Source organism: Kogia breviceps, chromosome 19, assembly GCF_026419965.1.
Source record: "Kogia breviceps isolate mKogBre1 chromosome 19, mKogBre1 haplotype 1, whole genome shotgun sequence".
NCBI classification, from domain to species: domain Eukaryota; kingdom Metazoa; phylum Chordata; class Mammalia; order Artiodactyla; family Physeteridae; genus Kogia; species Kogia breviceps.
This window is the reverse complement of record NC_081328.1, coordinates 27,418,186-27,434,461: the sequence shown is the minus strand read 5'-3', so window position 1 is coordinate 27,434,461 and position 16,276 is coordinate 27,418,186. Positions and strand designations below refer to the sequence as shown.

General features: G+C 36.0%; 1 protein-coding gene across 2 annotated transcripts in view; it reads left to right on the top strand.

Moving 5' to 3' along the window:
* Positions 1-16,276, top strand: part of STXBP4 (syntaxin binding protein 4) — a 202,156-nt gene that overhangs the window by 21,840 nt on the left and 164,040 nt on the right. For both annotated transcript variants that reach the window (XM_059048918.2, XM_067020482.1), the window contains exons 5-7: positions 10,438-10,544; positions 10,719-10,938; positions 12,248-12,326. In XM_059048918.2, coding sequence (XP_058904901.1) covers positions 10,438-10,544; positions 10,719-10,938; positions 12,248-12,326 — 406 coding nt within the window. The remainder of the gene's footprint in view (positions 1-10,437; positions 10,545-10,718; positions 10,939-12,247; positions 12,327-16,276) is intronic.

Sequence of the window (16,276 nt, the reverse complement as noted above, 5' to 3'; positions counted from 1 at the left end):
ACTCAATAAAACTTTAATCCACTTGTCAACTGATGGGTGGGGCTGTGTCCCCTCCCTATTGGTTGTTTGGCCTGAGCAGACAGGAGCCTGCAGGCTCCTGCAAAATAAAGCCTACAGGCTTTATTTTGGGGCTAATGGCAGACTCTGGAAGGGCTCACGCCAATGAGTACTTCCCAGAACTTCTGCTGCCAGTGTCCTTGTCCCCTTGGTGAGCCACCACCATCCCCCGCCTCTGCAGGAGACCCTCCAACACTAGCAGGTATGTCTGGTTCAGTCTCCTGTGGTGTCACTGCTCCTTCCCCCTGCGTTCTGGTGCACACAAGACTTTGTGTGTGCACTCCAAGAGTAGAGTCCCTGTTTCCCCCAGTCCTAAGTCCTGCAATCAAATCCCGCTGGCCTTCAAAGTCTGATTTTCTGGGAATTCCTCCTCCCGTTGCCAGACCCCCAGGTTGGGAAGCCTGATGTGGGGCTCAGAACCTTCACTCCAGTGTGTGGACTTACGTGGTATAAGTGTTCTCCAGTTTGTGAGTCACCCACCCAGCAGTTATGGGATTTGATTTTATAATGATTTCACCCCTCCTATCATCTCACTGCAGCTTCTCCTTTGTCTTTGCATGTGGGCTATCTTTTTTGGTGAGTTCCATTGTCTTCCTGTCAATGATTGTTCAGTAGTTAGTTGTGATTCCTGTGCTCTCGCAAGAGGGAGTGAGCACATGTCCTTCTACTCAGCCATCTTGAACCAATCTCAGTAAATTTTTAATATTAACTGAATGTTCACTGTGACCATTTCTTAGTGAAAGATACAAAGGGATTGAAAGATAGACCTTTACACTCGTGGAACTTTAACCTAAAAAATGAATAGGAAATAAATATGAAATAAATATGAAAGTAGACTTCAGGCTGTAAGTAAGTGTTATATATTTTTAATTATATGCTGTTCAAATTTTATTTTAAGTCAGGCTGAGAGAGGTTATATTTGAAGACATGTTATCTATCCACTGCTCCGAGTTAGGGTTAAGTTAGATCAGTTAAAGTACTTCATTTAGCCTCTCCTAAATGCAAAACAAAACAAAACAAACAGCAAATAAAATCCACTCATTTCTGAATTTGCAGTAATTTTTGTTGAATTTGTTAATTATGCCAGTCACTAGTAGCCCATATGAGAAATTAGATTTAGAATTAAGACTAGAAAATATCTTTTTTAGGAGTTAGAAAACCTTACTCTTCTCTTCACTGTAAGAAATATGTAAAGAATGAGTTCCTTTTTGCTCTGGTTGCTAGGAAGCTCAGATCCATATTTGAAGCACTTAGTTAACAAATTGGTTACTATATTTTCATGCTCATTTCTCTTGAATTTTATTTGCTATTTCTGCTTTACTAATGTGATTCTACATGTCTTTTGTTGAAAATTGCCTCCCTTTTTGGAGAGATGTAGGATATAAAGAATTTAATAAAACATTCTATTAATATCAAGCTATATAACATGAGAAGGGATACTCTTATTAAGTCTGTTTATATTGTCGTTGTCCTTATTCTAGTTGTTTTTGTCGAATAAATAGTCCTACCCTTACCCCCTTGATTCCTACACCAAACACTGTTTAACAAGCAGTTTGTTTATTCAATTAGATTTTTTTCCTTGTTAGAAAAAAAAGTTTAACCAGTAACTTCCAAAACAATAGATTTAAATTGTTTCAATCTTGCTGAGATAATAAAGTTTCTTCCAAATACACTTACCAAGTGGTAAGTATTATACAATAAATATAGGGTATTATAATGATATAATTTTTGGCTATTGAATTTAATTTATTAACCAAATAAGAGCATACTTAAATGCTAAATTTAAACAAATTCAAACAAACAAAAAACAAAATTTTTCTTGTAAGAATTGAGATGTACTACTTTAGTTTTAAAGCTGAGATATGTCTGTATGTGTGTGTGTATTCAGTATAGCTAAGCTATTTCTTAGACTATACTTGAAGTAATGCAATAGATCATGGTACCTAACAAGTGAAAAGAATTTACTTTTAAGATAAGCATCGGGCTTCCCTGGTGGCACAGTGGTTGAGAGTCTGCCTGGTGATGTAGGGGACATGGGTTCATGCCCTGGTCCAGGAAGATCCCACATGCCGTAGAACAGCTAGGCCGGTGAGCCATGGCCACTGAGCCGGCGCATCCGGAGCCTGTGCTCCGCAACGGGAGAGGCCACAACAGTGAGAGGCCCGCGTACAGAAAAAAAAAAAAAAAAAAAAAAAGACAAACATCAATTTGTGCTTTTTTTCCTCCATGAAAAATATTTGTAGTTAAAGTAATTAATTGATGGCAGTGGTGCTGAGTGACACATCTCCTGTCAGTGATTACAGACTAAGAAATTATACCTATAATGTATATTTTCTCTTGTTGATTTTCTGAGAATTTCATTGTTTGAAAGTGTATTAGAAAGCAAAACCATGTAATAAAGTATCTTTTATATTTACCACTAGAGGGCAGCACAGAGTTATTAATGTTTTCTGACAGTATCTGGTCATGTCCAAGAGAAGAAAACAGCCAAAATAGAGAAAGGTGTAGACAGAGAAGAATAAGTAGGTTTGCAGTGCTTACATTTACTTTTGTGTTCTTCCTCAAGTTGGACAGTTATGTACATGTTTACTCTGCAAATACAAATTAATGCAATTTTATTTAAAAAATTTTTTATGAATAGTAATAATAGAATTTACTGTATTCTAAATACTGTGTTAGGCTTGTTAATAAACTTCTAATCTGTACAAAATTTCTGCAGGTGTTTTCATGGAATAGGAAACACAGGCTCATAGGGTATCCTTATTAAGTTGCTGAACTGAGCAACTGTTAATATTTTTTAAATGCATATGAGTGCTTTCATTTGCTGTAATTTTATTTTAATATTATATTGTTTCAGAACTAATAATATTAGGCAGTCTCAAGTTTATAGATGGATTATATTTCATTTATATTCCCAAACTTTATAGGTAGGGGATTATTGGAACACAGGAGTTATCTTTAAGTAACCATGGTTAGCTCCTCCCCTTTATCCCAATACACACACAAAAGTATTTTTCCTCCTGGAAGATATGACATACAACACTGGTTCAGTAACCAAAATGGTCCTGTCTCTTGGAAAAACGTATTCTGAGTTCAAACTTGGAACATATTGACAAGTTTTTCTAGTTCAAGTAGGAAAGAAGATTCTCCCAGCTCTAAGAGTTAGAGGTAGCCTATAGGTTGGGAACAAATATACTACATACTAAGTTAAGGGAAATACGAAATATGGGAATTCCAAGGCCCTTTTCACCCACCAGCCAATCCTATATCAGTTTGGAGTCTCAGTGTTAAATCTTAGATCTTTTTTGGGGTGGGACACTCCTTTGACCTTCGTACCCACATATCTAATTGCCTGATCAACATTTCCACTTGGATCTCTTAAAGGCATCTCAAATGCAACATGTCTGAGGGCAGGACTCATGATAGTCACATCACACCTTCATCTACCCATTTCTTCCCAAACAGACCTCTTTCCAGTGTTCCCAATCTCTGTGAATGACACCTTCCAGTAGCACAAAGTCCGAAAACCTAACAGCATCCTAACTACTTCCTCTCCCTTAACACCCATATCCAACTCCTTAGTACATACTGTTGACTGTTTTACTCTCTCAATAGCTTTGAACCCATCAGTCTGCTTGATCTCCACTGCCATCACCATTGCTTAAACTATCATCAGTTTTTATGAGACCTCACAATAGCTTTGTCTGCTCTTATGCACCATTCCTATTTCCCTCCCAGCTATCCTACTAATACTTACTTGCCTACAAGGCTATGTATTATGTGACTTCTGCCCTCTACTTCTCTGACTCTCCATCCCCACCTATGCTTTCAGTGTAGCATTCTTTCAGTCCTTGGAAGGGGCCTGGTTCTTTCTCATCTTATATGCTGCTCCCTCTCACTGAGAACAGCTCCCCCCATTACTTTCAAATATCAATTCAAAGACCACTTACAAAGAGAGGTATTTCTTGTGCTTTCCCCATCCCAAGTCTAGGCCAGGTTGTTTTCCTATCTGTGTACCTTTCCTTCATATCACCTGTCTATGCCTGTTTCTTTCCTTCTCAGTTTGTGATCATACATCAGTATCTGTGATTATTTTGCCAAATCTGCCTGAACCACAAGTCTCAGATTATTTCCTAAGTGCAAGGATTTTAATCTGATTTTATTCACAATAATATCTTTAGTCCCTAGCTTGGTACCTCACACATATTAATTGTTCAATTAATACCAATGAATGAATAATCCTGTAATCACATTTCTGAGAATTCACTGATCTGCCTGTTTGACATTCAACTGCCACCATCTGGGCTCCACACAAAAGTACCTCTTCTTCTTAGCCCTTTGTGTCCGATTCTGAACAACACTTTGATGTTTTTGCTTTTTTCTTTGTTTCTCTGCTAATAATGTAAGGACAGCAGGCAGGAATCAAAATTTTTTCTTCAAAACTGATATATTTCATTTACCTGATTCTAGGGGACACAGGGACACACACACACACACACACACACACACACACACACACACACGTACAGTCTGCCCTCCATATCCTCGGGTTCCAAATCTGTGGGTTCAACCAACCTCAAATTGAAAATATTCAGAAAAAAAAAAATTCCAGAAAGTTCCAAAAAGCAAACTTGAATTTGCAACACAGGCAACTATTTACATAGCATTTACATTGTATTAGGTATGATAAGTAATCTAGAGATGCTTTAAAGTATACAGGGAGGGTGTGCATAGGTTTCATGCAAATGTTATGCCATTTCACGTAAGGGACTTGAGCTTCCATGAATTTCTGTATTCAAGGGGGTACTGAATCCACTCTCCCTCAGACACCAAGGGACTACTGTATACACATACACACACATATATATAAAACAAATATATAGGTATAGAATTAATTACTTGTGTGTAATTCTATCTATAGATATATATATATCTTTTTTTCCTCCTCTCTCTAGCATCTCTGAAATTGAGATGGATCTTACAATAAATGTCATAGTATAATTGGCAGCATTTTTTCACTGGAACTGGGACCAAGGATTTTTAGATAGTTAGGACAAAGGCCTCTGGATGGCACAGGGTAAAGAAACCAATCAATTGGTGGGAGCTAAAGCAGTAGCAGCCAAGAGGGTTATTCACTTTTCTCCTTTGCCAGTATTATTTGTGTTAGAGCCACTTTAATTTCCTCAAAGTGTTTCCTGGGCCTTTTTCATTTATTGTGGACCTATTGTATACCTGGCACTATGCTCAGAGATATAACCATGAGAAGGACATAGTTCTGGTCAACTGAAAGAATCAATGCTGCTAATTTGGGAGTTGCTGAATTAATATACTCCAATGGAAAAAAAAAGATATGTAAACAAATAAGGACAGTACAGTGTAAGTGCAATAATATAGATAAGTAAAAGTGCTTTTGGAGCAAAGAGAAGGGGACAATTAAGTAAATCTAAGGAGACGGAGAAAACTTGCAGCAGAAATAATGTTTGAATTTGGTTGTGAATTTTAAATGAGAGTTCATCAGACAGAGAAATGGCAAGGTGGGTGGTGGCATTCTAGATAGGAATTAATATGTGTAAGTGCATTAAAGTTTGAAAGGCCGTGGCTGGTTTGAAGAACATTTTCTGAGAATAGAATGAAGAATTTATATGCTGAGGAGGAAGGTAGATGATGAGGCTAGAAAAAGTAGGTTGCAGCTAGTTTGTTGTGCTAGGTTTGGGAAGTTCAGGAGTTTCAACTTTTCCCACCAGTGGGCAGTCATAAAGGGTTCTTAATTTGAGGAGTGGGAGGATTAAATTTGCTATTACTGTAAAAATTGCCTGCAACAGATATGGGATTCTGATTCAACTCACTTCGATTTAACACCTACAATGTGCTAGGATTTTATATACGTTATTTATCACAGCAACCTTGTGCAATAGGTACTTATCCCCACCTCACAGCTAAAAAAATGAGTCTCATGGAGATTAAACAAATTGCCTAAATTCATGTTAATAACTGATATTAAAAAAGTGATACCTCCATTGACTTTCATCCTTTATGAAAGTATGGGAAAGGAATCCAAAGGCTTGCAGGAGCATTCCTTAGTATTTAGGAATTATGAGTTAGAATGAGGCTGTATATATGGTTATGGTAACACATTATTTAGAAATGGTCATTATAATCTGAAATGGACAGTGTTGGCAGCTTTTTTTTTTTTTTTTTTTTTTTTTTTGTGCGGTACGCGGGCCTCTCACTGTTGTGGCCTCTCCCTTTGCGGAGCACAGGCTCCGGACGCGCAGGTTCAGCGGCCACGCTCAACCACTGTGCCACCAGGGAAGCCCCAATAATGTATTCTTGAACACTTGAATACTTCCATTAAAAGCTGCCAACATGGGCTTCCCTGGTGTCGCACTGGTTGAACGTCTGCCTGCCGATGCAGGGGACACGGGTTCGTGCCCCGGTCCGGGAAGATCCCACATGCCGCGGATCGGCTAGGCCCGTGAGCCATGGCCGCTGAACCTGCGCGTCCGGAGCCTGTGTTCCGCAAAGGGAGAGGCCACAACAGTGAGAGGCCCGCGTACCGCGCACACACACACACACACACACACACACAAAGAATACATTATTATGTCAACATCTTTATAAATGTCAATGTGAAAGAATTCAGACTGAAGTTAGATGTGTGAAAGTGCTTGGCACCTTGCCTGTCATGTTGTGTAGTTGCTCAATAAGTGCCGAATCAGAATCTAGAGAGTGTAGAAGAGACCTCTCTGAAGTTACTATCTTCACAGACACATTAATCCAGCTGGGGCAGAATTCACTGGCTTTGAATGCCAGACTTTTACAGAAATAGCTTTGTTTTAGTTTGCAGGTTCTGACTTTTAAACAGGTTCAGAAATTCACATGATCAGCTAAGATCTTATTCTAGGAGGCAAAGAAAAAAAAAAAAAAACTGCTGTGAGTACTTTTTAGAAACAAAAATATATATAAACAGCAGAAACCACAGTCAGAGGCTTTCTTCTTCTCTTCTCTGACTCTTGCCTTCCTGGAAAATGCTACTTCAGGACATGGGTGTACTTTAATATAAGATGTGTTAAATTGCCTTACTGAGAACTTTTTCCTCTGTATGGCTAATACTGTGCAGCCCAAGAGGCGAATGTGGGAGGCTTCTGTTTTCTGAAGGCTTTTTCTCCGTAGTGCTGTCAACCAACTGTGGTTTCTATAAGATACATGGATAGAGGAGCTGTCTCTGACAATTTAGAATTTAGTTCTGTGTTCCTTGTAGATTGTGCACCTCCCCCATCCCCTTCCTTCGCTTTCTCTCATTGTTTATGAACATCTACCTAACAAGTTGTGGAGCTCAAATTCGAATTCAAATCTATCTGGTGCCACACCTCGTGCTCTTTTTTCCTCATCAGTCCACTGCCTCTGAAGACTGCTGCCCAACTAGGAGACAGACGAGGTGCCATCTGGCTTATAGTCCTCATTATAGAATTTTCCCTTTTCAAGGAAGCTCAATAAAAGGCAGTTTAATACCAAGAATATTTAGATTAAAACAAAATAACCTAATATTTACTGTACACCGCCCCAATTCTAAAAGAACCCTTTTTCCCTTGTCAGTGTCCTTTAAATGCTTTGCTCCAATGAAGCAGGGCTTTCTCCATTTTTCCCTTTCTTTCCTCAAATTATTTCCAGGCTTTGGGACATAAATCAATAGTAGAATAGTCATTAAATTTCAGTTATAATCTACCTTATTAAGCTGATTCTAATGAGGAATTTTTTTGCAGATCCCAAATGGTCTAGAGCTGGATTTAACAATGACATTTATTTAATTTTATTTATTTATTTATTTTAAAATTAGATTTTAAGAACCTCTCTTTGGCCCTTACTTCCAATGCCAGTTTTGGAACATAGAACCAAAATAAAATTCATCTGGTTAGGAACATTGTTGAGGCAAATGTCATGAGCTTTCTTTTTATTTTGATGGGCTGGAAAATTTCTTTTCTTTTTAATAATATAATATTTTATGCATACAAAAGGATATTGGAACATATATCTAACTTATGAAGAATAATAGTGAAACAAACGCCTATGAATCCACTTAGAGTTCACCATTTGACTTATGAAGTAGAAAAGTTTACTATTAGGGCTTCCTATATGTTTTACCCCCACCCCATTGCATTCCCCACCTTCCCTCCCAGAAATAAGCACTCTCCAGAATTTTGTTCTTCCTTAACTTTTATTAGCCTTACCGTTTTGCATGTGGCAAAAAGGTTGTTTTTGTTTGTTTGTTTGTTACCATTTCACTTTAACCTGAGAGAATGACTTATCCTCAAACTAATATTTAGCATATTAGATTGAAAGCTCTTGTACCTAAGTTTCTAAGTATAGTCTGGGTATAACTGATTTAAATGCATATGTAACCAAAGTCTGTCATAAGATTTGGGCCCAGGTAATACAGAACTGTGTTTATAAAATCTTACAAAATCAGCTCTTTCATTTTACTGAACATGTAGGATCCATATGGTAGATACTTTCTCCATATTGCTTAGCCTTTTCCAGCATTACTATTGTGTTTTATTCCCCATACATCTATCAAATGGAAGGAGAAAAAAAAATCACTTGTGAATATAGCAATTGTGTGTTCTCTGACTTTGCAAATTATGTTTAATCACATACCTATAAAATCCAAATTAGTTTTCAAATTTTATATATTTTAAAATCAAATTACCTTTTTGGATTTTTTTATGTTTATATTTCAGAAGGGTCATAGGGTCATTATGCATTTAGATTATAATATCTTTCATTACACAGTATTTGAAATAACATGTTCCCATAAAAATTCTTGATAAATATTTCATATTTATTTTGCTTTCCTGTATACTCAGTATTCAGTGTGAGAGATAATAGTAAAGGTCTTTTTTTAAAAAGTTATTGTTATTTAAAAGTAAAGTAACCATAAATCACCATTATTATATATTATATACATTTATTACATATAATGCAGTTCAAACCGAAGATCAGTTATTCAGGGATATATCAATATTGTATCAGACTTTCAAACAGAGGGGTCTCATAACATGGACCTTTTTTATAACTCCAGTTGATTCTTTTCATCAAGGAAGTGTGGGAAATAATACTTAGGTAATGTTTGCAGTATGAAAACAAAAACAGTAAGTGCAGAAGCTATCCCAGGGATGGCTTGGGGTCAAAGGCCTACAGTTACCTGAACTCTTCCTACTTCCCCATCCTCATTTCTCATGATTTCTGGCTCGCATGAAGGCTATGGTCCCCTGCACACTATATGTTGCTTCTCATCTCTGTGTCTTTATTCTGCTCCCTCCCTGATGGTAATACGTTTCTTCTTTACCTCCTTCCATCCCCTTATCTTCACCATCTCTTTTCCCTGGTTAATCCTATTAATTAAAACTTATTTTGTACACAGTAGATAAGACTTTTTAGAAGATCTTTCCTTGAATTTGTGGAATTTACTTAAATACCATCAAGGGTGAAAATACTTTTTAACCATATAAACTTCTTCCCTAGTTATAGAAATAATGCTTTTGTACTGATAATGTGTTTGTACTGATGATAAATGGAGAAGCATCTTAAGAGCTGAAAATGAAGAGAGCTCATTCTTCTTTTCCAGTTTGAATTAATAGAAAAGGCAAATGAAGACTGAGAAAATTTGCCTAACGTGTACATTAAATTTTCTAACTTTTGTGCTTTGTCTTATTCAGTTAGGCTAGTTATAGGCAGAGCCAGGACTTGACAAAGACAATGCCAGGCAGCCAATTAGAATTGGTCGTTATTAGTAGGATGTGAATAAAGCTACCTGTCCAACCAACTGGGCCTGAGTCACAGGAGGGGCAGCAGATCCAGTGAAGAAGATGTTTCACCATGAACAGAAATGTGGGTAGAACCAATATAATTAAGATCCTTGACTGAATTTTTAAAAATTCTAACTGTGGTACAACTCAGTGTTTGGTGGGCTGAAAGATAAAGGAATTCTCAGAAACTGAAGTGAATGAGGCTTATATTCTGAAATATACCAGAATTATTTAGCCTACTTTATCACATTCAGAGCTGTGTTTGTCTCATACAACTGACCTTTTAAAACAGGCCTCTTTCCTAGTGTACCAGACTATGTCTTCATATATTCAGGATTCCTTAGCCTGAGAGTTTATTCAAGGAGTATGTGAACATTTCCATTTCATTCATGTATATTACCAAACCAGACTTAATCAAAACATTTTGCTGTTGAGGTTCTTTGTCTAAAATTTTCTTCTTACTCTTTTCTTTAAGTCATTCTTTACTAAAACTGTGCTTTGCTTTAATTGCATCAATTAATTTTTTAAGAAACACCTTAATCAGTTTCTTTACAAATGTTACTATTTTTGTTAGGATGGACGTTTGAAGCCAGGAGATCAACTTGTCTCAATAAACAAGGAGTCTATGATTGGTGTATCATTTGAAGAAGCAAAAAGCATAATTACCAGAGCCAAGTTGAGGTAACTATTCTATCCATAAGATAGAATGAGTCATTTAGCATGTCTCCCTAAAAATAGAAATTTAAGTTGTCCTAGTACTTTAGACCCAAAAGAAGTATTTTTTGATAATATATGAAACATTATCTTAGAATTCAATTGTACTATATTCATAAAGTGATTTCTTTTTAATGCTAGGTCAGAATCTGCTTGGGAGATAGCATTCATAAGACAGAAATCTCACAGCAGTCATTTAGAAAATCCATCGTGTTCATCCCTTTTACAAGCTACAGGAGAATATGGACCTCAAGCCTCAAAATTGAGTCTTCTTTCTTCTCCCCCTGAAATACTAATTCCAAAGACCTCATCCACTCCCAAATCTACAGATGCCATTTTACCTTCTTTTAAGATAAATCAGGTAATCTTAAATTTCTCTATTTATGTAGTCCACAAATCCCCTGTGTGTCATTATGTTTGCCATATACATATAGAACTATAATTTTGGTAATATAGTTTGTTTAACAGATTGCTATTTCCTTGAAAGATCTTTTCCTTGTTTAAGATTTTTATGCTATGCTGTCAATAAATACAATTTTCCAAGTCAATATATCCTTTGTCCAGAAAATCATGATCAGGAATGACATCACAAAGATATGCCTGGATATCACTCAAAACTATGATATGGAATGTTATATTTATTTTCAGATAGACTCTAATATGGTTCTGTTCATTATTTTTTCTGTTTTCTGCTTGACTGAAGACAGGCAATCTTCCTTTCTGTTGCTCAGCTCTTTCCTGTATAGTGTAGGTGGATTTTGTTCCCTCATGTGTGTATGCTGGAATATATCAATAGTTCACCCTAGAATCATACGAAAGGGGGAGTTCCCACATCAAAATTGATATAATTACAGTCATCCTTCATCATCTGTGGAGGGATTGGCTCCAGGATAACCTCCCCACACCCCCCAGCAGATGCCAAAATCTGAGGCTGCTCAAGTCTCTTGTATAAAATGGTGTAGTATTTGCATATAACCTATGCACAGCCTCCCCATATACTTTAAATCATCTCTAGATTACTTATAATACCTAATACAATGTAAATGCTATGTAAATAGTTGTAAATAAATACAGTGTAAATGCTATGTAAATAGTTGCCAATGCGGCAAATTCAAGTTTTGCTTTTTGGAACTTTTTGGAGTTTTTAAAAAATAGTTTTAATCTGTTGTTGGTTGAATTTGCACATGCAGAAATGGCAGATATGAAGGGATGACTGTAATTACTAATTGCAACAGTGCCATAAATAATGAGTTATAAAATATAGTGTATACTCTATAAAACAAGCTTGAAAATCAGGTAGGCTTTTAGTCAGTGCAATAAAATTCATCAAAGGTAATTTCAGTTTCAGGTCCATGCTAATCAGATACAGAGTTCAAGATTTTCTCTTAGCCCTTTATACTTTCTCATTTGGGGTTATAATACCTTTTCAGAGACAGTGCATAGCCTTATATTTTCTTGTCCTTGGATATGGTAGAGCTGAAAGCAGTTGTTACTTTCATTCTGGATTGCTTTGTTTGAAGATGAATATACCAAAATTTTAAAGGTTTTATATTTGGGGGACTATTGCTTTAATCTCTTTAATCAATCTTTTTATGTTAACGTGAGCTTCTCATCTGGTTTTTGACCTACTTTAGAAAATGACATTTCACGTTCCTCATTTTCTTTCATAGATAAAAACTAGATACAAGAAAACAGAACAGATTCCAATTACTTCTTCAGACAACAGCCCTACAGATATGCCTAATACAGGTAAATGCACATTTAATTCCTCTTTCCTGTTATTTTTTTCAATTACTCTCTCAATGAGGAGTACATAATGTGACTTAAAAGACTTTAAAGAAGGGTGCATTATGCCTTTTTCCTTCATTGAGTAAAAGAGCAAAATGAATCCATTGTGCAGGGGTCCCTGTTAGATTATGACTTTTATTGGAAATTTTCCTGAACAAAGGGTTGAAATTTTAAAAGATGCATTATCATCACAGTGTCTATGAAGCTGTAATAATCAATGAACTGTTGAAACCAAATAATGAAAACTCTTCTATAAATCAAGATTAGGCTGCCTTGCCCTTTTAGTGAAATCCTCGTGAGGTACATTAAATGCACCTTTCAGAGAAATTATAGAAGGGAGCATAGCTTAAGAAAAGAAGTATGTTTTGTTTTTCTTAGAAGAGATTATATAGATATAAATTAGAAAGAACATCAGTATTGTGAATTCAATATTACTGGTTCTTAATTAGCATGAAATGATTTATTGACTTTTCAAAACAGTAAAGGATTAATTGTGTAAGCTACCCATAATAAAAGGATTTTTATCAATCTGTAAAGTGTTTGTAGGCTCAAATATCAAGAAAAAATTCCTTCCCTTAAATTATCTCCAAAAGTTAAAGGGAACAACAATAAAAACAAACAAACAAAATTATACTTATTGAAAGGAAGAGTTAATTACACATCTAAATTATAAAGCAAATTATTACTCATATACTTTAATTTTTAATATCAATGTATAGATCAAAAACTGCAAAATAAGGAAGAGTTAGCAGAAATTATATAGTGTCTTAGTCTGTGTGAGTTACTATAACAAAATACCACAGAATGGGTGGCTTATAAATAACAAACATTTCTCACAGTTCTGGAGGCTGGAAGTCCAGGATCATGGTGCCAGCATGGTCTGAGTGAGAGCTTCCTTGTGGTTGCAGACTTCTTATTGTGTCCTCACATGGTGGAAAGGTCTTGGGAGCACTGTGGGACCTCTTTTGTAATAACACCAATCCCATTCGTGAGGGCTCCACCCACCTTCATGCTCTAAGCACCTCCCAAAGCCACCAACTCCTAATACCATGATCTTGGGGGTTAGGATTTCAACATATGAATTTCAGGTGGACACAGACATTCAGACCATAGCGCATAGCTCCTATACTAACAGGAATTTATAGTGAATTCCATAGTAGTTTCTCTGATTTGGAGCAATATTTACCAGTGGGTTAGGAACAGTCTTTAGCCATCAATTATATGCCTTTTTATTTAGTGGGATTTGTTGACCCTTAGAAACTTTATCAGTATTATTTCCTTTACATAATTAATTTTCATTCTCTTGATGCCTCTTTTAGCCAATTTATTTACTCAGTAAGTATTTACTGAGTACGTCATGTGCGTCATAGTTCGGTAGGAAATATGAAGGAACCTGGATTTTTTTCTATGAGATACTTAATATTATATTGTAAAATAGAATATGGGATTTAAAACGTCATTATTCAGATTAGAAAGCACATATATGTGTGTGTTTATTTATGTGTGTGCGTGTGTGATTATTTTATTGAATAAATACTCGACTATTTGCGGTGTTCTGTGTTGACTAGAGCAGGGGGTGGGTGGTTTTGGTACTCTAAGAAGTATATGTCTTATGGACAAATAACACATTTGCACAAGATGTGTAAAGACATGAGCAAAGTAGATTAAGGGAAGAAGTAGTAAGTGACCTGAGTGTGATATAGGGAAAACACAGTGGTTAATCACCAGGCTCTGAATGCAAACTTAGAGATTCAGATCTTTGCTCCCAACTTACTGGCTGAATTAGCTTATTATATTGAAATAGTTTCCTCATGGGGTTGTTATGAGTATTAAACAAGATTATGTATGTCAAGCACTTTGTACTTGGTGCATAGAATATGCTCAGTACATTTTGCTGTCATTATTATTAATATTACGGAACCTGAAGTTTAGAGTATAGCTCAGATAATATTCCAGGGCATGTTTTTTAGAGCAGAAGTGAAAGCTTCTGTCCTTTAATTCAATTTTGCATCCTCCCCCTCTACCCCAGAAGCTAGTACATAGTAAAGAATTTGTCACAAAATATGCAGAAATCAATACAGAAAAATTTCTTGGCAAAAGTCAGACATCATCTGGATCTTGAAAGAAGTGATAAACATCAACAGATGGATGAAGGTAACAGATCATCCTAAGTGAAGGAGGCATCATCATCAAATGCAAAGAAGTAAGGTCACGCTACATGTCAGGTGACCCTAGGAGGCAAATGTGATTAGAGCAAGGAGATCCTGTAGTAATGAACAAACTGAGGTAAATTTACATCAGTGACTATAAGAAATGATGCTAGATTTTGTAATAGAAAAATAATTTAGTGAAAAACATATTTGAGTGAGTTAACTGTATGTAAATATTAAAATGCAATTAAAATGGAACATTTTTCTAGAGTAGAAATGGAATTGACTCAGTACCATTTTCTTCCACATAAATGTAGTAGGCCAGATGTTTCTGGGGAGAAAAAAAAAGCAAAGTCAACTCTAAATTATCTCTAGGTAACTTATATACCTTGTGATTTGTCTGTTATAAGTAGTTAATTATAGATTGTTCACAAATTAGATCCTTAACCATCACATCTAGACTCCTTCAGCCAGCTGGTATTTATTAAAAATTATAAATGAGTTTTAATGTTAACCTGAACAAAAATAAACTTAATGAGGCAAGCCTACCCCTGTTCTCATCTCAAAAACATTCCAAAGTGTAAAACTGGTTAGAATGTTTAAAATCCACATTATACTTGAGTACGTTTTTCAAAACTATTCTGTTGTATAAATTTCTTATTTCAGAATCCAGAGTTGTTTACTACTGCCATACGCTGAATAATGCATGAGTTTGTGAGTGAGCTAAAAACATGCTAAAGACGTTCAAGAAAATCAGTAAAGAATTACTACGTGAAGGAATACGATCATTAACTTTACCACCACACAAGCCTTAATTCTCCTGCAATAAGGCTTTTAAAGCTGAAAACAAACTAGTGATGAGGAAAAATATCCATGGTGAGAGTTTATGGTATTAACCAAATGGTATTGATCCTACCCTTATAAAACATTTCCTTTCTTCTGCTCCAAAAAAGAGGAATAGGAAGAGAAGATCCAAGGAAATAATAAGCCATACTTTGAAAATTCTCTCCCCCCGCCCCCAGAGAGGAGCAAATAAAGAGCCCAAGGCTGAAAGTGAGAGAGGACACCGGCAAATGAGGAAAACTGTCTGTGGGGGAGCTTTTCAGGTCAAGCTACCTTGAATTACCAAAGCATGCTGGATTTATGTCCATATCCTCCTAAGGTTTTGGCTCAAAGGTAAAGATTTAGGGGAAGTTTGGCTAGAAGAAAGTGAGATTTTGTTAAGCCATGATTGCATATTGTTAAATGGGGGGTTAGTATAAGTTTACATTAAATCTCCTATTTCTGTGTGTCTGTGTTACTATTAACACTACTTTATAGTTGTCATAGTAGTTTTCTATGATTTTTAATTTACCTTTACAATTCCTGTAAGGTGATCTGTTTATCTCTTTTATTCTTCCTACTTTATACAGATGAGAAAACTGATGATGAAAGATATTGACACATTTAAGAAATTGTCCTCAGGGGTCATAAGAGATTAGAATCCTAACATGGTCACCTACTAGTTGTATGATCTTGGGCTAGTTTCTTTACCCTTTTGGGGCTTAGTCTCATCATTCTTGGGTTGGAAATAATAACACCTGTGTCACTGTGGTTATTGTAAATATTAAATGAGCTTATATATATAAAGTACTTAGTGTAATGCCTGGCTAAAAGTAAGCATAAATAAGAGTTAATCTTCTGTTATTTCCACTGTTGCACATAGAAAATATTTATGCTTAGATGTAGGAAAACAAAAGTGAGAACCCACACCTTGGTGTG